At 35.5% G+C, this 23,862-nt stretch overlaps 3 protein-coding genes across 3 annotated transcripts; all 3 read right to left on the bottom strand.

Annotated features, from left to right (window-relative positions):
* Positions 1-529: 529 nt before the first annotated feature.
* Positions 530-1,459, bottom strand: LOC136167416 (olfactory receptor 4C46-like). The gene has a single exon (XM_065935003.1). It carries the CDS (start codon positions 1,457-1,459, stop codon positions 530-532), a length of 930 nt encoding a protein of 309 aa, XP_065791075.1.
* A 10,075-nt stretch (positions 1,460-11,534) lies between these two features.
* Positions 11,535-12,464, bottom strand: LOC136167415 (olfactory receptor 4C46-like). The gene has a single exon (XM_065935002.1). The coding sequence runs from the start codon at positions 12,462-12,464 to the stop codon at positions 11,535-11,537; it is 930 nt and encodes a 309-aa protein (XP_065791074.1).
* An 8,675-nt stretch (positions 12,465-21,139) lies between these two features.
* Positions 21,140-22,069, bottom strand: LOC136167414 (olfactory receptor 4C46-like). The gene has a single exon (XM_065935001.1). It carries the CDS (start codon positions 22,067-22,069, stop codon positions 21,140-21,142), a length of 930 nt encoding a protein of 309 aa, XP_065791073.1.
* Between the last annotated feature and the right edge of the window lie 1,793 nt (positions 22,070-23,862).

Here is a 23,862-nt window from a genome sequence, read left to right as displayed (position 1 = left end):
ATGCTAAGGTATAATATATATCTATATCAATATATATTTCACCAGAACTGTTTCTATAAATGTTAACAAATGTAACTATGTTGCTTGTTGATCATTATGGCCTGGTCCTACCTCACAGCATTTAAGAACATGGTCTGACAGTTCAGGTAGGTTCTGGTTACTGGTTTCTCAGTATTTTTGCTTTGAAACATATTCCTTGCTGTTTGTTGACTCACTTGTAATATGCCGATAACAGCTATGTCTACCCTTTGGATTGTAATTGAAATTATGAATAAATATCAGCATATTTTATTACTTTTGTTTTATTAGAAAAATAGTTTTAGATCCATAAACATTAATGAAGTTAGATAAATAGGTAAAAATTTGGTAGTTTTCCAAATTTGCAAAAGCCTATTTTTGGGTCCCATTTCTACACCAGTTTATTCTGCCCACTTTGTAGAATTTATGATTTATGCTAATTTATTTCTTTGGTCAAAAATATCCTTTTGAACTTTGCCTCTGTTCAATTGACTTTGGTGTCCTGGTACATTTATATTACATCTAAAATAGCTTTCCGACTAAACAATTTCCAAATGGCATTTTTCATCTGGTCATTTCTCAAGGTATAGATTAAGGGATTTAACATGGGAGTTATCATAGTGTAGAATACAGCCACTGCTTTATCAATAGGTAAAGTAGCTGCAGGTCTCATGTACACAAATATGCAGGGCACAAAGAAAAAGATGACCGCTGTGATGTGGGACATGCAGGTGGAGAGGGCTTTTTGCCTCGCCTCCAAGCTGAAGGTCCTTAGGGAATGGAGAATGACCACATACGAGCCCATCAGGAGAAGGAAGTTTAACAGACAGATGAACCCACTGTTGGCAGCAACAAAGAGCCCTAGAGTGTGGGTATCAGTGCAGGCAAGATCGAGCAGAGGATTCAGGTCACACATAAAGTGGTCTATGACATTAGGGCCACAGAAGGGTAACCTGAAGATGAAGAGAATCTGAATGGTTCCATGAAGAAAGCCTCCTGCCCATGCCACTCCCACTAGCAGTTCACACAGCCGCCGATTCATGATGGTCGTATAGTGCAAGGGCTTGCAGATGGCCACATAGCGGTCATAGGCCATCACAGTGAGCAGGATGACATCAGTACCTCCAAAGAAATGTTCCCCAAATATTTGAGTCATACATCCATTGAAAGGGCTGGTTTTCTTCTCATAGAGTGAATCTATAATGAGTTTAGGGGTATTGACACAGGAGTAGCAAGCATCGATAAAAGACAGATGAGCCAGGAAAAAGTACAAGGGGGACCCCAATAATGAGCTGGTGGTGATGGTGACCAAGGTGAGCACGTTCCCTACCATAGAGACAACGTAGACGACCAGAAACACAGCAAATATGACTTTCTGCATCTCCGGATTCTGTGTGAGTCCCAGTAGAATAAACTCTGTTACATTATTCCTTTTCTCCATGTATCTCATATTATGGTTAACTACATTACATGAAAAAATGTCACTTTTTCATAATGCAACCTTGAATTCTTTATCTCCGGTAATAAATACCTAAATTCTATTGAGTTCTGTACCTTATGAGTTTATTTGAGATTAAAAAAAAAAAGCTTCTGATATCTTGAAAAATTGCTCAAATTCTTTTCTGGGAGAAGATAATGCTTAGAATCATGAGGAACTTAGTGAACACAGAGGCAAGAGGGGATCTGTATACACTGAATCAGGTAAGATGACTTAGAACCTTAGTAGGAGTAGGTCTCATGTATAGTGGCAACTAAGCCTGAAAAAAGAAATAGAAAGTGGATGCAAAGGCTATCAATTCAAAGTTAAAGAGTTTTCCTTTTAATCTTAGAAAATGAGAAACCAGGGAAAGTAACTGTAATACTAGTGGAAGGATGAAGAAGCTTTTGAGAAAAAGGGAATGCTGGATATAACTTTAATAGAGGTCTTTGTGTGACTTGTATGAAGCAGGTTGAGGTTCAGGAAAGTAAAGGAGAACAGATAAGGCAACCCCAGGATCAGACTAATTGTAATAGGTGGCATAAATTGTAACAGAGCATTGTTGATGAGAAGGAAATGAAAGAACACAGTTACTGTAATCAAATGAGCGATGTGTTGCCTAATTCCAGTAAATTTATAATGCTAACAAACATACTTTCAATGACTGACATCATCACGGCATGATAGCAACCTATGTGGATAGTATTATTTCATTTCTTGCACAGGATTAAAAATTGTAAAGACTACTTTTAGTCATAATAATAATCATTAACTAAAACTTAATGAATACTGACTGTGCTTCAAATTTTTGACTCATGTTCTATATTATGTCATAATAAACAATATTTAACTAGTAAACTCTTTTGATATGACCATGATGACTTGAATTACTTTAATAATTTTAGAGGCAAGTGTATATTAGGCAAATAACACAAGAACATCCACACATACACACACAATATACCTTTTTTGAATCCTCAAATGTTAGTTAATTAATGAGTTTTAGTAAGCTCCAGGAGATGGTGGAGGACAGGGAAGCCCGGCATGCTGCAGTCCATGGGGTCACAAAGAGTTGGACGTGACTGAGCAACTGAACAACAGAACAACATATGGTGCTGCTTTCTTTTTAGATCCATTTTATATTTGTGTCCCCTTAGCCTTTTTGTTCTCTCTCCAAGTCCCCTATAAAATATAATCTCACAGATTCTTCTGCAAAATGTTGAAAATCACAGTCCCAGTGGTAAAGTATGTTGTTCTGAGAATCGGAAAGACCAGATAAGAACCTTGTTTTCCCCCACTTAAAACTCCTTGATCTGGGGTACATTTCTTTGCAGCTTCCATCCTTGTTTCCTCTAATCAAGTGAGAACAGTAGTGTCTACCTCACAGGTTGTTATAAAAAGAGATTGAGGAAACATGTATGAATATATCCACCACACTATGGAGAACACATAAAGGCATTTCATTTATTCTTCTATTTATGAATGCAGCAGTAAGAAAAATTGACATTTTGTGCAATAATACAAATAAATTAACCAAATAAAGTGAGGAAGAGTCATCTCCAATTTTACTTTTAATGAAGTCATAGAGACCCTTATTATGCACAGCAGTTAATCCCAAGGAAGGTTCTTCACTTTCATGTTTGAACTAAACAAGTGATCATTTACATCATTTAATATTTATGTTTATTTACATATGTGTAAATTATATGTAAGCTTTATTTTCATTCACATAATTAGTCTTAATCATTAAAAGAAGTATCTCATGGCCAAAGAACTATATCTGATATTTAGCTAGATCTTAAAAATTTCTTAAATTCTATGAGTCATAATTTTTTCTTTTGTAAAATTATGTTAATGATATTTACAAACTACCTTTTGAAGAATGGGGTGAAGTTAAAATGCTCTATTACCATATTTGAAAACTGTTGAAACATAATTATTACTGTATACAGAAAGTGACAATCTCTATGATTGACACTATCAAAAAACTTACCTTCTGGTCTTAGATGATATTTAATGATTTTCAAAGTGTTCATAACTAATTCCATTTTCAAATTATCCCACCCCATCTTGGGATAAGTAGCTTTCAAAATGAAATATATGACATATTCCAAAAGACCCTATTCAGATTATTCACAGTAGAAATATAATCATTTTTATAAGTCTGAGTCTTTTCTTCTAGCCTAAAGACTCACAAAGTTTACAAAGAAAATCTGGGGCTAGAATTTAGAATGCATTAGTTTGGAACATTATGGGGAAATGGCCAAAACAAGTAGTTTTAGTCCTGCAGACAAGAGGCAGAAAGAGTGGTAAAAACATATGCAAATGTGTTGTTGCATACTGGATGAATCTTGCTCTGAAGATGAAAACAGAAAAAACATTTTCATCTGTGATGCATGGATATTTAAAGAGATTTCCATAAACGTTCCTGTCTTGTAAATGCTATTTTCTTTCCAGTGAATTAATTATCTGCTTTGCTGTTAAAGCTTTGTCTTAGAAGCAGGTATTCTGGAGACATGCATTTATAAAACTTTCATTCCTGAGTGGGGAATTGTATTCCCTGCACTTGCAACCAAAACATCTGAGTCCTCTTATTCTATCTGAAGCAAGCTTTCTAAGAAGGCTGATGTCCTGTGAATAGCAAGGATGGCTTAATTCCAGCCTAGCAGCATATGATGTAGTTAACTTGTGCACTCATTTTGGAAAAAAAACTTCTGTCTTATCCATACTAAGGTATTACTGGAAACCTGGTATCCATTGCCAAGACAGCCAAAAGCAACGAGGACGTAATAATGGCAGTGGTTTTAAAACACTTGATGTCAAACCAGTTTTTTGCAGTTATCATAGTACTTTTAAAATGAACAGAAACTATAAATGGCTCCAGTTAAATCATCTCAGGAATCCATGTGTTGGTCATTATGGAACCCTAGGCAACATTAAACATGTGGAGAGATATCTAAAGCTCAAGAAGGGAGGTCTAAATTCAAACACAAGAATTGTTCACCATTCTTATCACTTTGCATGATTATTTTTTTCCTTTTAGTCATTTTAGGACATGTGCAGTGATAGATTGTTGAGGTTTTAGTTTCTTTTCCCTGATGACTAATGATGTTGAACATTTTAAAAAAATATTCTATTGGCCATTCATGTATCTGTTTATTTGCCCTTGGAAGTTTATTTTCAAACTTTTTGCATGATCTAAGAATGATATCTGAGTTTCTTATTACTAAGTTGTTGTAAAGATGGTTTATATATTCTAGATATAGGTACAGATATACATATATATATATATATATATACACACACACACACACAAATTTATGTAGTATATAAAATTGTGTGCATAAACTTTTATACATAAATATATTTACATGTATATATATGTGTGTGTATATATGCTATATATGTGTATATATATGTATATATATACACATATATAGCATATATATACAAAGTACCTATGTGTGTGTCTGTCCTCAGCAGTGTTCAACTTTTTGCAACTTCCTGAACTGTAGCCCACCATCTTCCTCTTCCCATGGGATTTTCCAGGCAAGAATACTGGAGTGGGTTGACATTTCCTTCTCCACAATGTGCCTATAAAAGAAATCTTTACATTTTCTTAGTAATAATGCTAATTAGCACTATTATATATTCTAGATTATCCATATAAGAAAAAAATAAACTTCAGCCACTACTTTATGCAAAAAATAATGCAAAATGAGCCAAATAACTAGATGTTAAACTTAAGCCTGGAAAAATTCTAGAACAAACACACCTGATGTGGAGGTAGATCAATATTTTAGACCTGACACAATAAATAATCACTTGTGAAAAATCAGCATTTGTTGAAAAATCTATTCTTTTGCATTGAATTAACTTGATGTTTTTTTAAAAATAATCTCTACATTTACATTTTAATATATATTCTATTTTGTTTCAATACTATACAACATGTTTATGGGAGGTTTATACTAAGTTTTCAATTTTGGTAGAATTATTTTCCAATTTTGTCCTTTTATTGAGAGCTATTTTTCAATCCAGTTTCTTTTAAGTTTATATTTCAATATAAATTTCAAAATATGATTTTGAAACTTCAAGAATCTTGTGGGCTATATTTATTGGAACTGCTCAAAAATTATAAAAATTGATATGGTAAGCATATTGAATCTCTTAATCTATCACCATAGCATATATCTCCCTTTAGTTAGAGATTTACTTTCAATAGTATTTTATGGTTTTCATATATAAATCTTGACTACATTTTTAAATATGCTCTTAATATGCTCATCAAAGTTCATGTTTTATAGTATTTTACCTAACATTTTGTTTCTACTTTCAAATTTTATTTGCTTTTATAGAAATCCATTTGATATTTTGTGTTGAAATTCTAAACCTGTGACCTTGTTTAGTTAGTTGCTTAGGTTTATTTTATTTTTTGTAGAGCCCTTCACAATTTTTACCTATATAGGGATGCTATCTGTCCATAAATATATTTGCAAGATCTTGCTCTTCTCTACCCATCCATGTGTCTTTTATTTTTCTTACTTTGTTGCAATGGCTGGAGTCTTATAATGTAGAACAGAATTTGGAAAGTAAAGACTTGTTTCTAATCTTGAGAGAGAATTCATCATTAAGTATGAGGGTGGCTATAGTTTTTATACCAATGCCTTTTTTATCAGGTTGAGTAAACACTTTTCCTTTTCTTATTTAGTAGTAACTATCTTGTGGAATATATATTCATAAATATTTTCATTCATAAATACAAATAGAAGTGAATTAATTTGCATACATCTATTGAAAGGATTGCAAAAAGTTAGTCGCAACTTAGCAACTGGACAACAGCAGCATCTGAAATGATGTCATTATCCTCTTTTATTCTGTTAACTTTGTGAATATAATTGATTATGTTTTTCACTTCAAACAATATTTTATTCCTGGTATAACCTAAATATGGTCATGGTGATTCATTTACTTTAATTTGTTTAATACCAAAGTTAATAGAAGGAAAGTTATCAAAAAGATCAGAGAAAAAAAAATAAATGAAAAGAAAATGAATAAAACAATAGCGAGGACCAACATCTTATCACTATTTTACATTCCCATCAGCAGTGTTTCTAGTTTTCATTTTCTTGATAGTGTCCCTTGATGCACAAGAGTTTTTAATTTTGATGGAGTCTAATTCTTCTACTTTCCTTGTGCTATTTGTGCTTTTGTTGCTATATTTAAGAAACCATTGGCTTATCCAAGGTTATGAATATTTCTCCCTAATAAGAATTTTGTATTTTTAGATGTGCATCTGATCCTTGATCTCTTTTGGGTTAGTATTCATAATGGTGTGAGGTAAGGTTCTGAATCCATTTTTTTTTCTTTTCATTTTGATACAGAAGTTTTTCAGCACTACTTGTATATATGCTATTCAATGCCTATGGAATGTTGTTTGCAACCTTGTGAAAAAACAATTGCCAGTAGATATAAGGGTTATTTCTGGACCTTTATTTCTATTCTTTTGATCTCTGTCACCTCATTCTAATACATTGTTTTAATTACTGTAGCTTTAAGTAAGTTCAGTGAGAAGTGTGAGTTCTCCCAATTTGTTCTTAATAAAGAACATTTCAAAACTATTTCAAGACTCTTTAGCTATTTAGGATTTCTTGGAGTGCCTTATGAATTTTAGGATCAATGTTTTCTTTCTGGAAAAAAAATAATACTAGTAGTATCTTGATGGAAATTATATTGAGTCTACAGATCACTGTGAGGAATTATGTTATCTTAATTATACTAATAGTTTAATCCATGAATGTGAGATATGTTTCTGTTTATAAGACTTTTAAAATTTCCTCAGAGTAACCTTTTATAGGTTTCAATATAAAGGACAGCTATGGAAGGGGAAAGGCAGATGGAGAAACCTTCTATCTGAAAGTAACTATTGCTTCCCCAGGAACTCTTTCCTTGGGAACAAGGAAATGACTTAACGTTTTCCTTAAAAGGAAGCAAGGACCTTGGAGACCCCTGTTTGACCAGATCACTATCCGGACTCTGGTCACTGAAAACCTCAAGATCCATAGATGGACCTTCCTTCACACACACAGGATCTTCTGATTAAATTTCTAAGCACTGTTACTGTTTTTGTTTTGTTTTGTTTGGTTCCCAAATCAGTTAACTGTATTTGATGATTTGTTTTCAATAATTGTGTGTAGTTCTGAACCCCCAAATTATAATTTCCATGATACATTTGTGATAGAGGATATATAAAAATAACTTTTCTACAGTTATTCCTAAATCTTAAAGATAGGAACACCACCATATGTTTTACTTACAGTTGTTTTTTTTTCTTCCAATAGCTGAAAATATATATATATATATATATATATATATATTACTGTATTTAGACTTTCTTGAAAGTGCCTTTTTTGATTACAATTTGTTATTTTTCAAGCTGCTTCTTATTCTTCATGCAATATGCTTTCCTTACTCTCTCAATTCTTTCAAATAACCTACTTATAATTGAATTCAGCTCTTATAATTGAATCTATCTTGAAAGGTTTTACTTTGGAAGTTTCAGGCCCATTGCAAGTAGCCTGTTGGTGTACTGAAAGTGTTAATCACTCAGTTGTGTCCATCTCTTTGCGACCACATGGACTGTAGGCCACCAGACTCCTGTGGCACCTTCATTTCAGTTCAGTTCAGTCACTCAGTCATGTCTGAGTCTTTGTGACCCCATGAATCAGAGCACGCCAGGCCTCCCTGTCCATCACAAACTCCCGCAGTTTACACAAACTCATGTCCATCGAGTTGGTGATGCCATCCAGTCATCTCACCGTCTGTCATCCCCTTCTCCTCCTGCCCCCAATCCCTCCTAGCATCAGGGTCTTTTCCAATGAGTCAACTCTTCGCAAGAGGTGGCCAAAGTATTGGAGTTTCAGCTTCAGCATCAGTCCTTCCAATGAATACCCAGGACTGATCTTTAGGATGGACTGGTTGGATCTCCTTGCAGTCCAAGGGACTCTCAAGAGTCTTCTCCAACACCACAATTCAAAAGCATCAATTCCTCGGCACTCAGCTTTCTTCATAGTCCAACTCTCACATCCATACATGACCACTAGAAAAGCCATAGCCTTGACTATATGGACCTTTGTTGGCAAAGTAATGTCTCTGCTTTTTAATATGCCACCTAGATTGGTCATAACATTCCTTCCAAGGAGTAAGCGTCTTTTGATTTCATGGCTGCAGTCACCATCTGCAGTGATTTTGGAGCCCAGAAAAATAAAGTCAGCCACTGTTTCCACTGTTTTCCATCTATTTCCCATGAAGTGATGGGACCAGATGCCATGATCTTTGTTTTCTGAGTGCTGAGGTTTAAGCCAACTTTTTCACTCTCCTCGTTCACTTTCATCAAGAGGCTCTTTAGTTCCTCTTCACTTTCTGCCATAAGGGTGGTGTCATCTCCATATCTGAAGTTATTGATATTTCTCCTGGCAATCTTGATTCCAGCTTGTGCTTCTTCCAGCCCAGCATTTCTCATGATGTACTCTGCATATAAGTTAAATAAGCAGGGTGAAGATATACAGCCTTGATGTACTCTTTTTCCTATTTGGAACCAGTCTGTTCCATGTCCGGTTCAAACTCTTGCTTCCTGACCTGCATATAGGTTTCTCAAGAGGCAGGTCAGGTGGTCTGGTACTCCCATCTCTTTCAGAATTTTCCATACTCTCCTTAATCTGACCTGTTCCTTGTGCTGAGATTCTTACCCCATGTGCCTCAAGCAATTGCATATATATTATAAACAACTGACCTTAGAATTTTGGGGTTTTGACCAGATTGATTTTGCCCAATCTTCTAAACACATTCTTTCCATGTTCCTAACCATCCAGCAAAATCGTTGGTCAAAATCCATGAATCAGTACATATTGCACGTCTGACATGTCTTTTTTCCAATCAAGGTGAAAAACCAGGTGTATTGCCTGAACTTGCACTAATTGGGAGGATATACATCTCTACTGGCCTTGAAGGATTTTTTTTTTTTTTTTTTTTTTTTTTTAAGAATGAATGGGGCTATTAATTCTGCAGCTGTCTGCTTTGGGGTCATGCCTGCTTATCACTGCAGAACTCTTGGTATAAAAGTCACAAAACCCCCCTTCTTCTGTCCACTGTTCAAAGTCAAATACATGCACATTCACTTCAGAATTGTCTAACTCTTTGCAACCCCGTGGATCAGTGTTATATTTCTTGAGCTCAAAATTATTTGTTGTTTAATGAATGAAGGACAAAAGAAATGAATGGAATATATTTTCACTGCAATTGTTTTCTGTATAGACAGAGATACATATTTTTAAAACTGTTTTTCATAAAAAAAGTTACTGGAAATAAAAATTATTAACAGAAAAATACAGCATGTACATGGGATGGACGTGTGCACACTGCTATATTTAAAAGTGATAACAAACAGGGATCTACTGAATAGCACTTATAACTCTGCTCAATGTTATGTGGCAGCCTGGATGGGAAGGAACTTTGGGAAAGAATTAATACATGTATATGTATGGCTATTAAGTCCCTTTGTTATTCACCTGAAACTATCACAACATTGTTAATTGACTATATTCTAATACAAAATTAAAAGTTTAAAAGTTAAAAAAAATAATTTGAAAAAAGAAAAAACATGACAAATCAAACAGTATTCATAAAGTAATAAATTCTTTCTAAGAGCAGAGAAGATATCAATGTAAAAGATTGCTTTTTACATGATAACATACTTTCAATTATTTTTTTTTCTTACATAGGCAGGACTAAGACAACTTATGGCTTCCAAAATAGACATAGATAGATTTCTTCCTAGATTCTGAAATAGATGAGAAAAAAAATTCTTATTCTCCACTACCACTTACTTTTTTCCTTTATTTTACTGAATGTATTCATTTTCCTTTCTAATAATGCTTATCCAGTCAACATTTATCATAAACCAAAATTTTGCTATTTGCAGAAATTATTGCTAGAAAGTCTGCAAGTATTTCATGAAGTAGGACTGTTAAGAGAATACGTTGAAATTACTATCTGGAATAAAATATTCTTTTATTTAAATCATCCTCTTTTCTGATGATTTATAAACCTAACTTGTTGACATGAAAAATACAGAATATTTTTTTTGGTTTTTGCTTTTTTAATGCATCACTATTTTTTATTTTTAATGTTTCTTAATACTAAAATGGATATGGTGTAATATTATTTATATATTAGAGTTTAAATGACCCTTTCATTTTGTATTTAAAAAATAGCTACTTAACACGGTGTTACAATTAGCACATTACTACCCACTATGATATATAAAAATGAACAGAGTAAGCGAAAATATGTGATTTAATTATATATCTGAATAAATACACGTAATAAAAAAAACAGTACATATACTAGCATATAGAGCCAATTAAAAATATGTATAACAAATATATATTTGCATATATAGAGAGAGAGACAGAAAGATAGATAAATAGATAGTACAGGATTGCTGTTGTCTTAATAAATGGTAACAGTATAATTATATTACCTTACTATTGAATTGCCTGACAGTATATCACAGCAGTGAAGAACATGGAATGAGAGGAAATTATAATCTGATTACTGGATCTTCAATTTTTTTGTTTTGGATCATCCTCTTTTATGTTTATTACTCACTTGTTAAAATGGGGATAAAAACATACCTACCTCTTTGTGTTCTTATAGAAATGACTGCTAAATGTCAATGAGTTATCTATTTTATTTCATTTTACTGGTGTTAAAACTTATGGATGTATATACACTGATGAAACTAGTAAAATCAGTCTCTAATTTCGCAGAATATTTTAAATAATACAAGTTGTCTTCTGCTAGGTTATTCTATCATTTCTTGCATTATTTTCTTCTCCCCTTCTTGCAGAAGCAATGATTTCTGTTGGTTTATTATTTTCCTTATCTCATTGATATTCTTAACAGATAATGTGTGTTCACCAATAGTGTCCTTTTGACATTTGCATCAGTTGAATGAACATTGGAACATAAGCATATTTTATTGATCACTTGAAATCACTTTTCTACTACACAATTTCCTAATGGCATTTTTCATCTGGTCATTTCTCAAGGTATAGATTAAGGGATTTAACATGGGGGTTATCATAGTGTAGAATACAGCAACTGCTTTATCAACAGGCAAAGTGACTGCTGGTCTCAGGTAAGTAAATATGCTTGGCACAAAGAACAGGAGGATTGCTGTGATGTGGGAGATCAATGTGGAGAGGGCTTTCTGCCTCGCCTCCAAGCTGCGTGTCCTTAAAGAGAGCAGGATGACTGTATAGGAGCCAACCAGGAGAAGGAAGATCAACAGACAGATGAACCCACTGTTGGCAGCAACAAAGAGCCCTAGAGTGTGGGTATCAGTGCAGGCAAGTTCGAGCAGAGGATTCAGATCACACATAAAGTGGTCTATGACATTAGGGCCACAGAAGGGTAACCTGAAGATGAAGAGGATCTGAATGGTTGCATGAAGAAAGCCTCCTGCCCATGCCACTCCCACTAGCAACCAACACACCTGCCAGGTCATGATGGTTGTGTAGTGCAGGGGCTTGCAGATGGCTACATAGCGGTCATAGGCCATTGCAGTCAGCAGGATGACATCAGCCCCTGCAAATAAATGCTCCCCAAAGATCTGGCACATGCATTCAATGAAAGAGCTGGTCTTCTTCTTATGAAGTGAAACTACAATCAGTTTAGGGGTATTGACACAGGAATAGCAGACATCAACAAATGAGAGATGAGCCAGGAAAAAGTACATGGGAGACCCCAATAATGAGCTGGTGGTGATGGTGACCAAGGTGAGCACATTTCCTACCACAGAGACAATGTAGACGACCAAAAACACTGTAAATATGACTTTCTGCATCTTTGGATTCTGTGTCAGCCCCAGGAGAATGAACTCTGTCACGTTGTTCCTGTTCTCCATGTATCTCATGTTATTGCTAACCACATAACCTGGGGCAGGGGGAAAAAAGATCTTGTTTTAGTTCAACCTTGAGTTCATTAAACATCTCTGCCTAATAAATAACACATGCCTAGATTCCTATGACTTTTTTGTGACAAAAGATAATGTTCCAGTCTGCTGAATATTGCTTATATATGACTGTAAGAATCTGAGAATATGAATGTAGTGAAGAAGAGGGTTTTGAGAGAAAATCTTGTATGTAGATCTAGTAAAGATTTTTGTGTACTAGGATGGAGTGAACTGAGTTTCACTAAGGGGATGGAAGCCAGATATAAGCCTGTTATATGACTAGTTAATATTAACTCTGTCAGTGCACTGGTAATGAAAGAATAGTGAAATCCCGGAGTTTCTGTAATACAGTTGCCAGACAAATTGCCTAAATCCAATAACTTTGTTGTAGCTAATAAAATTATATAATGACTGATTTCCATGGGTGCTACATGAAAACAAACTGTAAATGGTATTTTTCCTCAATTTGGCACAAAATCTCAGAGACTAAAGCTAGCAGTAATATTAATGATTATATTGTGGGAGAGCAAGCATACTCAGTCATGTCTGACTCTTTGCAAACACATGAATTATACTTGCTAGGCTTCTCTGTCCGTGGGATTTCCCAGGCAAGAATACTGGAGTGGGTTGCCGTTTCCTCCTATGGGGTATCTACATGATTCAGGGATTGAACCCAAGTATCCTGCATCTTTTATATTTGCAGGCAGACTCTTTACCATGGCACCACCTGGAAAGCTAGATCTCAATTTAAATTAACAATACTTCAATAAAATTATATATATATATATATTTAATTTAATGAACACTTACTATGTGCTAAAATTTTTTCTCAGACGTTTTGTTATTTATTCCTTGTTACAAACCTGTCAGATGATTACCACCATCATTTTTATACTTATTTTACACATCAGGGCATAGAAGAATAGAGAAGATAAAGATCCTGCCCCAAATCAAGCAACAAATGAAAGGCAGATGTAAGATTACTTCAGATCATACTTCTCATCTCTTTTTTACTGCAAATTCTTAAAACACACCCTTTATATTAGGCTAAAATATACAATGTTGTGTTAGCAAATTCCTTTTGACATGACTACAATAATTATAATTGCTTAAATAGTATTTCAGAGGTAAGTATATACAAAACAATTTCATTGACAATGAAAATACACATACATACAGACCCAGACACATGTATGCATAATGTAATACACTGGAATCCTAAATGTTAGTAACTATGTGGCACTGCTTTCATTGAAGGTCAAATTAGTCTTTGTTTCCTCTCTCCTTCACCTCATTTTCTTCTACCTTTAATTTCCTTACAAATCATGAACAGACTGTTCTGTAAAATGCTGAAATGATGATCCCAATGGTGTAATACATTGGTTTGAGAATCTAAAGGACAATATCAGAATCTTACTTTTCCCCACTTAAAATTCCTTGATCTTGGGTATATTTCCTGATACCTTACATTCTTGTTTCCCCTAGTATCAAGTGAGAACAATATGTCCACCTCACAGGTTCTTATGAGAATTAATTGAAGAAACAAATATGAACATATTCATCACACTGCTGTGAAAACACAAAGGATCTTCACTTATTTTTATGACTTTCTATGCACCCAGAAGGTAGGAAGATTTGACATTTTGAGTAATAAAACAGAGAAGCATATTTAACCATGCAATAAAAGGGGGATAAACATCAACAATGTTATTTTTTTAAAGAAGCCACAAGGACTCATACCATTCATGGCAGTTGATCCCTGAAAGAATTATCCATGTGCTTGCTTGAAATAAATAGAGGATGATTTTTATGTTTTAAGACATCTGTGGCTTTTTGAGTGTGGAGTGTATTAAGTTTTGTTTTCATTCTCATTATTAATTTAAATTATCAAAAGAAATGTCTCCTGGCAAAGAAGAATATTTAGGGATGGAGAGTTGGCTCCCCTAAATTTCTCAATCTTTATGAGTCTTAAGTTTTTCATCCACCAGACTAGGTTAGTGATACTAACTGTCTTTTGAAGGAAAGGGTGAAGATGTAATGCTCTGTTGCTGTATTTGAAAAGTGTTAAAGCATGATTAATACACACACACACACACACATATGTACATATATATATATATATATAATGTAACTGCTGTTAATAAACATTTAATAAACTTACCTTCTGATCTTTAGAAGATATTAGTGATATTTGAGGGTGTTCAGAACTAATTCCATTTTAAATTGACTTCCTCTTGGGCTAACAAACTTTCAGTTTGAAAGATATGACATGCTCATAAAGATACTAGTCAGATTATTGAGTGTCACAGTAGACAAGTCATTGTTTTTATAAATCTATATATTTTCTTCTAGATGAAAGACCTACAAAATTTTCACAGACAACCTGGGACTTGAATTTAGAATGGATCAATTTTGAACATTATGCAGAAATCATCTTCTATAAAATGGTTGTAGTCCCAGACACAAGAAAGAGAAAGAGTGATGGAAATACATAAAAGTGAGTCATTCCAACCTTGATGGATCTTCTCTGGAGATGTAAATGATAAAAAAGAATTTTTACCTTCAATGCATGGATATTTAAACAGGTTTCCCCAAACGTTCAAGGACCTCCTCTTGTAGATGTTATTTTCTCTCCTTGGAATTAATTATCTCCTTTGATGGAAAGGCTTTGTCTTAGAAGTGGGTATTCTGAAGAGACATGTTTGAGAAACACCCATTCTGGGTAGGGAATTGTATTCTCTGCACTTGTAACCAAAATATGAGTCCTCTTTCTCTATCTGAACCTGGGTTCTAAGAAGATTGAATGTCATGTGAATACCAATGACAGCATAATTCCAGCATCATTCCAGTTAACTTACGGATTCATCTCAGACAGAAAACTTCTTTTTATCAGTATTAAAACTTTTCTGGAAACTGCATATTGATTACTTGAGAGTTAGAGCAGTGAGGCATAAAATTTTTGGTATTTTTTTCAGAGTAATTAAATCCCAAACCCATTTTTCACATTCATCAGAGGGTTATGGATGTAAATAGAAAGTCTAATAGGATATAGATAATTTATCTCTGGGAGCCATGTGATGGTCAGCAAGGATCCCTAGGCAACATTAAACATGTGGAGAGATATCTAAAGCACAGATGCTTGAAAGTTTTAGTTGCTCAGTTGGGTCTGACTCTGCAAGTCCATGGACTGTAACACACCAGACTCCTCTATCCACGGAATTTTTGAGGCAAGAATACTGGAGTGGATTGTCATTTCCTTCTCCTGGGGATCTTCCTGACAGAGGGATTGAACTTGGGTCTCCTGCATTTCAGAAGGATTCTTCAACTTCTGAAGCCACAACAGAAGTCCATGAAAGGAGGCTTATCAAACACAAGTATTGTTCTTACCTTCTTCTAATTCTATATTATTTTTCATCCAGTTATTCTAGGAGGCACATAGCAATAAATTCCTGTGGTTTTAATTCACTTTACTTAGTGACTAATACTGTGAACATTTTAAAGATATATGCATAGAAATTTAGTTTTTTTTTTCCCCCATGTCTTGCTTGTTGTGAATAGTGTTGCTATGAAAATGTATGAATATATCTTTTTTAATTATAGTTTTGGCCTAATATACACACAGAAGTAGTGTTGCTGAATGAAAACAAATAAAATAGAGAATTTAAAAAAAATGGAAAAAATCAGTAAAACCAAGTGCTGTTTCTTAGAAAAGGTAAAAAAAATGGAAAAAAAAAAAAAAAGGAAACAAACCTTCAGGCCGGATTAACCAAAAAGAGAAGGCAGAGGACACTAATAAGCAAAATAAGAAATTAGGGACTTCCCTGGTGGTCCAGTTGTTAAGAATCCACCTGCCATTGCAGGGAAGGCAGGTCTGATCCCTGATAAAAATACTAAGAGCCCGCATGCCATGGAGCGACTGACATGCCACAGCTAGAGAGCCCATGTGCTCTAGAGTCCACGTGTCGCAGCGGCTGAGCCTGGAGACTGCACGCTCTGGAATCCTAGCTCCCTAGAGTGCATGCTCCTCAGTAAGAAATATGCATGCGCCAAGGCCTGCTCACACAATGAGAAGCCCTTGTGATGCAATAGAGAAAGGCCACAAGCCACACAGAAGGGCAAACCACAGACCAAGAAAAATAGTAATAAAAATAAATGAATGAGGAGAAACAACAACCAATACCATAGACATAAAAAAGGAAAACAGCACACAAAAAGCAGAAAGTAATATTATGAACAATGATGAATGAGCAAATTGGACAAACTTGAAAAAATGGGCACATGTCTAGAAAGTATTGACTTTAGATAGAAAAACATTCTCCATATGTATTGCGTTCTTCGAAACTACTACTCCAGGATTTTTTTTAAGTTTACATTTCTATATATTTTTTTCAAATATGATTGTGACTTTTTTCAAATATGTTATAGAATGTTTAATGGAGCTGCATTAAAATTGCAATTGATATGATAAATATCTTGAGTCTGTTAATTTATCAGCATAGCATATCCCTCCCTTTACTTGCATATTTGCTTTATCAGAAGTATTTTCTGGTTTTCATAAACAAGTGTTAACTGTATTTTCTAATGTACCCCTGAAATGTTATGTTTTCAACAGTACTTTACATAGAAAGTTGCTTATAATTTCAATTGTTAATAGTTGTTTATATAGAAATGCATTCAGTATTTTGTGTTGACATTTTATCCTGTGACCCTTATAAACTAACTAATTAGATCCATTTGATTTTTTGTAGAGTGAAAGGTCGGGTATGTTGAGGCATGCCCCGGAAAAAAGTGCCGCAGACAAGTTCCGGAGGCTGGCTGAACTTCCGGGGACCGACCCACCCCCCCGCAGCCTGGTCCGATCAGGAACCGACACAGAGCCCTTGGACACCCACCGCCGCTGTAGCCCGCGCTTTCTTCCTTATATAGAAGGACCTGGCCTGGACGCCCGGCCCGGGTTATAAAACCTCTCCCCACCTCTCCTTCCTCGCAGACTCCCTTTGTCTCCTCGCTCACCCGCCCCTCCTCGGGAGATCTGCCTGAGAGCACCCGCCCAATAAAGGCCTTTTACCACCGGTCCTTAGAGGTCGCTCTTTCTTCCTGCGGCGTTTTCTAACATAGAGTCCTTAATATTTTCTTTCGATGGACTACAGTCCATGGGGTCACAAAGAGTCAGACACAACTGAACAACTTTCACTTTCATTTTCTACCTATACCATGATGATTCAGCTCAGTTCAGTCACTCAGTTGTGTCCAACTCTTTGAGACCCCATGAATCGCAGCATGCCAGGCCTCCCTGTCCATCACAAACTCCCAGAGTTTACCTAAACTCATGTCCACCGAATTGGTGATGCCATCCAGCCATCTCATCCTCTGTCATCCCCTTCTCCTCCTGCCCCCAATCCCTCCCAGCATCAGGGTCTTTTCCAATGAGTCAACTCTTCACATGAGGTGGCCGAAGTATTGGAGTTTCAGCTTCAGCATCAGTCCTTCCAATGAACACCCAGGACTGATCTCCTTTAGGATGGACTAGTTGGATCTCCTTGCAGTCCAAGTGACTCTCGAGTCTTCTCCAACACCACAGTTCAAAAGCATCAATTCCTCTGTGCTCAAATTTCTTCACAGTCCAACTCTCACATCCATACATGACCACTGGAAAATCATGATGATATTTGCCCACAAATATATTTTTGTAATCTTGTCACTTCTTTTCTCATCCATATGTCTTTTATTTCTTTTTCTTAACTTGTTTCAATTAGCTAGGTTGCAATGCAGAACTGAAGTTGAAAGTTAAAGACTTGTTTTCAATCTTAGAGATATTTCATCATGAAGTATGATGGTAACTGTGGGTTTTGTATAAATGCTCTTTATAAGCTTGAGCAATTCGCTTTTTTTAAATTCATTTGACAAAATATAGTTTTCATTCAAGCCCTCCTTGATAGTGAGAGGGTAACAGGCAGGAAGGCCAGGGGTCTCCAAATGGAGGAAAGAGGCTACAAGTGCCAGACATTTTTATCTCTCTTAAGCAGCAGGAGGAAAAACCAGCGATAGGTTTTTCCTTCTCTATACAAATTTTAAAGGAGGTTTCTCTTAACATGCTGTGTTGCCATGACACCTGGTCTCACCTAAAGCTAACTACTCTCAAACCTTGAGTTAACCAATACATTTCTTTTTCTTATGGAAATGTTGTCTTAAGCTATGTTAATGAACCCCAGACTCTTATCTTCAAGTTGGTTCCGCCATATGGCCTAACTTACTTACTCAGGTATTATTCCCCTAATCTATGTAAACGGAACTATTTGTTGGTATTCTGCCCTTCTACAAGATTCAAGTCAATCGTTTTATGGCCGGGGATGAATTATCTGGTGCCATTCTAAATTTTATGACATTCCTTTCGTTTCATTAACAGACTGTGAGTGACTATATAACATACAGATAAAGACTAGGAGCGGGTAGTCTTTTGCCCCCTTCTGATGCCTATGTCAAAAGTTTTCTCTATCTCCTTTATACTTTAATAAAACTTTATTACACAAAAGCTCTGAGCGATCCATCCTCGACTCTGGCCCCGGATTGAATTCGTCTCCTCCTGAGGCCAAGAATCCCAGTGTCTTATCGTTCAGCAATAACCTTTCAATAGCTCACCAGTAAAGAAATTTCCTGCTATGCAGGAGATACTGGAGATGTTCGTTTGAACCCTGGGTGGGGAAGATCCCTTGGAGGAGGACATCACAACCCACTCTGGTATTTCTGCTGGGAAAATCCCATGAACAAGAGAGACTGGCAAGTTACAGTCCATGATATCAGAAAGAGTCAGACAAGACTAAATCCACTGAAAATGCTCAAATGGATTTTTATTTATAAATCTAAATTGAAATGTATCAGTTTGTATGTATCTATTGAAATAGTCATGTGATTCTTCTCCTTTATCCTATAAACTTAGTATCATTGATTAATATTGAACGTTACATACTATTTTATTCTTTGTGTACACTGTCATGATGATTTGTTATTAAATACATTGATTGATTTCACATATATTGTTTAATATCTTGGTGCATATGTTCAAGAGAGATATGTATCTGTCATTTCCTTTCTTGTAATGTCACTTGGCTGGAGAAGGCAATGGCACCCCATTCCAATATTCTTGTCTGGAGGATCCCAGGGACGGGGGAGCCTGGTGGGCTGCCATCTATGGGGTCGCACAGAGTAGGACACGACTGAAGCGATTTAGCAGCAGCAGCAGCAATGTCACTAGGCACTTAGGCAGTCTTGGTTTTAGGTAATAATGATACTGTTCTCTGTTCTTTATTTTCTGAATGAAAATATCTAAAAGGATATTTGGGTATTGGGTAATAATGTTACTTATGCCTTAGAGTTTAAATGGCCCATTGGTTTAACACTCCTAAAATAGTTAAATATATGTAGTCAAAGTAATATCACCCACTATGATATGTCAAAATGAGCAGAGCTACTAATAAAAACCTGGGAATTGAGTAGAGTATAATGAACATATGCATGTATATGCATATATATAGTCTAATATAAACAGGATATAGTCTAATATAAGCAGATAGCTATATAGCTCATTATATATATGTATATATATATATATATATGTGCATACATGTGTATATATACAGACAGATGGATAAATAGATAGTCCAGCATGATCTCTGTCTCAATAAATGGTAACAGGTGTAATTACATTGCCTTTCTTTTGCACTGCCTGTCAGTATATCACAGCAGTGAAGAACATGGTCTAAGAGGCAGTTAGATTCTGATTACTGGTTCTCCAATGTGGGGAGCGGCTTGAAAGAGCTGACTCTGGGAGCTGCCTTGATTGATTATCAAGGGTCCCTTCAAGGACGTAGCTCTCTGTCCCGCCACCCCTCTCCTGGAATCCAAAGTTAATCAGAACATTAGTAAGCCTTGAATGCACACATGATGCAGATAGATAAGCCTTTCACGACCACCCTTAAGATAAACGGGATGCCCTTCTTATCCCTTGACGTTATCAGAGAGTTCTGGTGATTGTTATCTCAAAGTGATGTTTATGGAAAAATATTTTCTCTTCTTAAGATTCTCTTCTTGGTTTAGTATAAATGTAACCCTGAGAAATAAAGAATCATCGCTGACTGCAGCGATCCTCTCGACCCCATCTGTTCTGTGTCTTTATTTCTTAACCTAAAGGAACGTGCCGTGTTGCTCGCTTAAATCTCCCGGCTGGTCCGGCACTCCATGATTTCTGTTTTGGATCATCCTCTTTTCTGTTTGTTTACTCACCTGTAAAATAGGGCTAATAGCAGCACTTACCTTTTTGCATAGCATTAGAGATTACTGCTAAATATCACTGAATGTTTTATTTTGTTTATTTAATTATGTTGGGATAAAAGCTTATAAATCTGTATACAGAGACAAAGTTAGTAAGACTAAGTTCCAATTTTGTAGAACTTTTCCCATAAGCTGCAAAGTCCCAGGTGAGATTTTCTTCCATCCATTTCTTTTTCTGTACTTGTAGAAGCTTTCATTTCTACTGTTTTTATTTTTCTTCACCACATAGGTTTTCCTTACTCATAATATCCATTTTGATCTTTGCATCAATTGAGTGAACATTGGGCTCCAAGCACATTTTATTTATCACTTAACTTCACTTTTCTACTAAATAATTTCCTAATTGCATTTTTCATCTGGTCATTTCTCAAGGTATAGATTAATGGATTTAATGTGGGAGCTATGATGGTGTAGAATATAGCAACTCCTTTATCAATAGGGAAAGTAGCTGCTGGTCTCATGTACACAAATATGCTGGGTACAAAGAATAAGAGGATCACCGTGATGTGGGAGACACAGGTGGAGAGGGCTTTTTGCCTCGCCTCCAAGCTCCGTGTCCTTAAAGAGAGCAGGATGACTGTATAGGAGCTAATCAAGAGAAGGAAGATTAACAGACAGATGAATCCACTGTTGGCAGCAACAAAGAGCCCTAGAGTGTGGGTATCAGTGCAGGCAAGTTCGAGCAGAGGATTCAGATCACACATAAAGTGGTCTATGACATTAGGGCCACAGAAGGGTAACCTGAAGATGAAGAGGATCTGAATGGTTGCATGAAGAAAGCCTCCTGCCCATGCCACTCCCACTAGCAACCAACACACCTGCCAGGTCATGATGGTTGTGTAGTGCAAGGGCTTGCAGATGGCTACATAGCGGTCATAGGCCATTGCAGTCAGCAAGATGATGTCAGCCCCTGCAAATAAATGCTCTCCAAAGATTTGGGTCATGCATTCATTGAAAGAGCTGGTTTTCTTTTCACGGAGCAAATCTACAATCAGTTTAGGGGTACTGACACAGGAATAGCAGACATCAATAAATGAGAGATGAGCCAGGAAAAAGTACATGGGGGACCTCAGTAATGAGCTGGTGGTGATGGTGACCAAGGTGAGCACATTTCCTACCATACACACGAAGTAGACAACCAAAAACACTGCAAATATGACTTTCTGCATCTTTGGATTCTGTGTTAGTCCCAGTAGAATGAACTCTGTCACGTTGTTTATATTCTCCATGTGTCTCAAGTTATAACTTATGATGGTACCTGAAAAAAGTTACAGTTTATTAGCTCTACTTTGAATTTAGTAAGCCTATCAATGTAATAAATAATTAATCCATAGTTTATACTGTATTGTACATTTTATGACTTTTTCTGATAAAACAAAATAATTCTGAACCACTGAAAATTACTTAGATATGAGTGTATGAGAATATAAAAAATATGAGTATAAGAATTTATATGAATTCTTGAATATGAATGTAGTAGAGAAGAAGGTTTTGAGAAAGAGGGAATCTTGCATACAAGTATAGTAAAATTTCCATGGACTTGGATGAAATAAGCTGGAATTCAGTAAAGGGATGGAAAACAGAGAGTTTAATGCCTTTATCAAACTATTTGTATTAGTTGACATCGCATTGGCATTGGGAAAGTAAGGAAAACATACAGGGGCTATTTTAATAGAATTGATAATCCAATTGCCTAAACCCGATAGTTTTATAATAGCTGATATACTTAACGAATAGTTTACATGGACATGGCATGATAACAACCTGGAATTTGCACATATTCTCAGAGACCAATGTCAATTAATAATACTAATGATAATATTAACTAAATCTTAATTTAAATAAACAATGCTCCAATAAAATTATTTTAAAAAACGTAATGAACACTTACTGTGTCCTTTTTTTCCAAGCATTTGGTTATTTAATCCTCATTATAAATCTTTAGGATGTTTATTACCATCATTTTTATACTTATTTTACATATCAGGAAGAGAAAAATAGAGAAATGAAGAATCCTGCCAAGATCAAGCAGCTAATAAAATGCAAAGTCAAGATTATATCAGATTATACTTCTTATGTTCTTTTTCCTCCACATTCTTACACACACCTTATATTGTGATGCTATATAGTAAATAATCTTAAGCCAGTAAACTCCTTTGATATGACCATAATAATAGCAATAATTATTATAGTTACTTTAATTAATGTCTTTAGGTTCCTGTCCTAACAGAACAACTAATGAAAGATAGGTGTAAAATTACTTCAGATTATACTTTTCCCCTTCCAAACTCTTAAGATGCATCCCTTATTGTTAAGTTTAAATTTACACTGAATTAGAACTCTCCCTTTTGACATGAGCTATAACCATAATAATTATAATTGCTTTGATAGTACATCAGAGTCAAAAATATATGAAGCAATTTCATTGACAGTCACAAATACATATACGCACAGACTCGGACACAACCACACACAGTGTAACATACTGGAATTCCCACATGTTGAAAGCTATGCTGTACCGCTTTCATTGAAGGTCCATTTTATCTTTGTCTTTCTTTTACCCCCATTTCCTTCCTACCACAATTTCCATAGAAATCATACACTCACAAACTCTTCAGTGAAATGCTGAAATGGTAATCCCAGTGGTTAAATATACTGACTTGAGAATCTAAAGACCATGTTAGAATCTTGCCTTTTCTACTTGCAACTTTTGATCCAGGGTACATTTCTTGTCAACTTACACCCATGCTTCCTCTAGTATCAAGTGAGAACATTATGTCTGCCTCATAGTCTCTCATGAAAATTGACTGAGGAAACACATATGAATATATCCCTCATACTGCTGTGAAAACGCAAAGCAACTTCAGTTTCTTTTATGGCTCTATATGCAGCTAGTAGACAGGAAGAACTGACAATTTAAGTAATAATACAGAGAAACTTTTAAATATGCAGTACACTGGGAGAAGCCAAAGGAACTCATATGCTCATAGCAGTTGACCCAAGAAATAACTATCCTTTTTCC

This window comes from Muntiacus reevesi, chromosome 4 (genome assembly GCF_963930625.1).
Source record: "Muntiacus reevesi chromosome 4, mMunRee1.1, whole genome shotgun sequence".
Classification (NCBI taxonomy): Eukaryota; Metazoa; Chordata; class Mammalia; order Artiodactyla; family Cervidae; genus Muntiacus; species Muntiacus reevesi.
The sequence above is the reverse complement of the archived record's forward strand: the minus strand, read 5'-3'. Positions and strand labels throughout refer to the sequence as shown.

Excerpts from the sequence above, each read along its gene's own strand:
- LOC136167414 (XM_065935001.1), bottom strand. The coding sequence starts at position 22,069 with ATGGAGAATATAAACAACGTGACAGAGTTCATTCTACTGGGACTAACA.
- LOC136167416 (XM_065935003.1), bottom strand. The coding sequence starts at position 1,459 with ATGGAGAAAAGGAATAATGTAACAGAGTTTATTCTACTGGGACTCACA.
- LOC136167415 (XM_065935002.1), bottom strand. The coding sequence starts at position 12,464 with ATGGAGAACAGGAACAACGTGACAGAGTTCATTCTCCTGGGGCTGACA.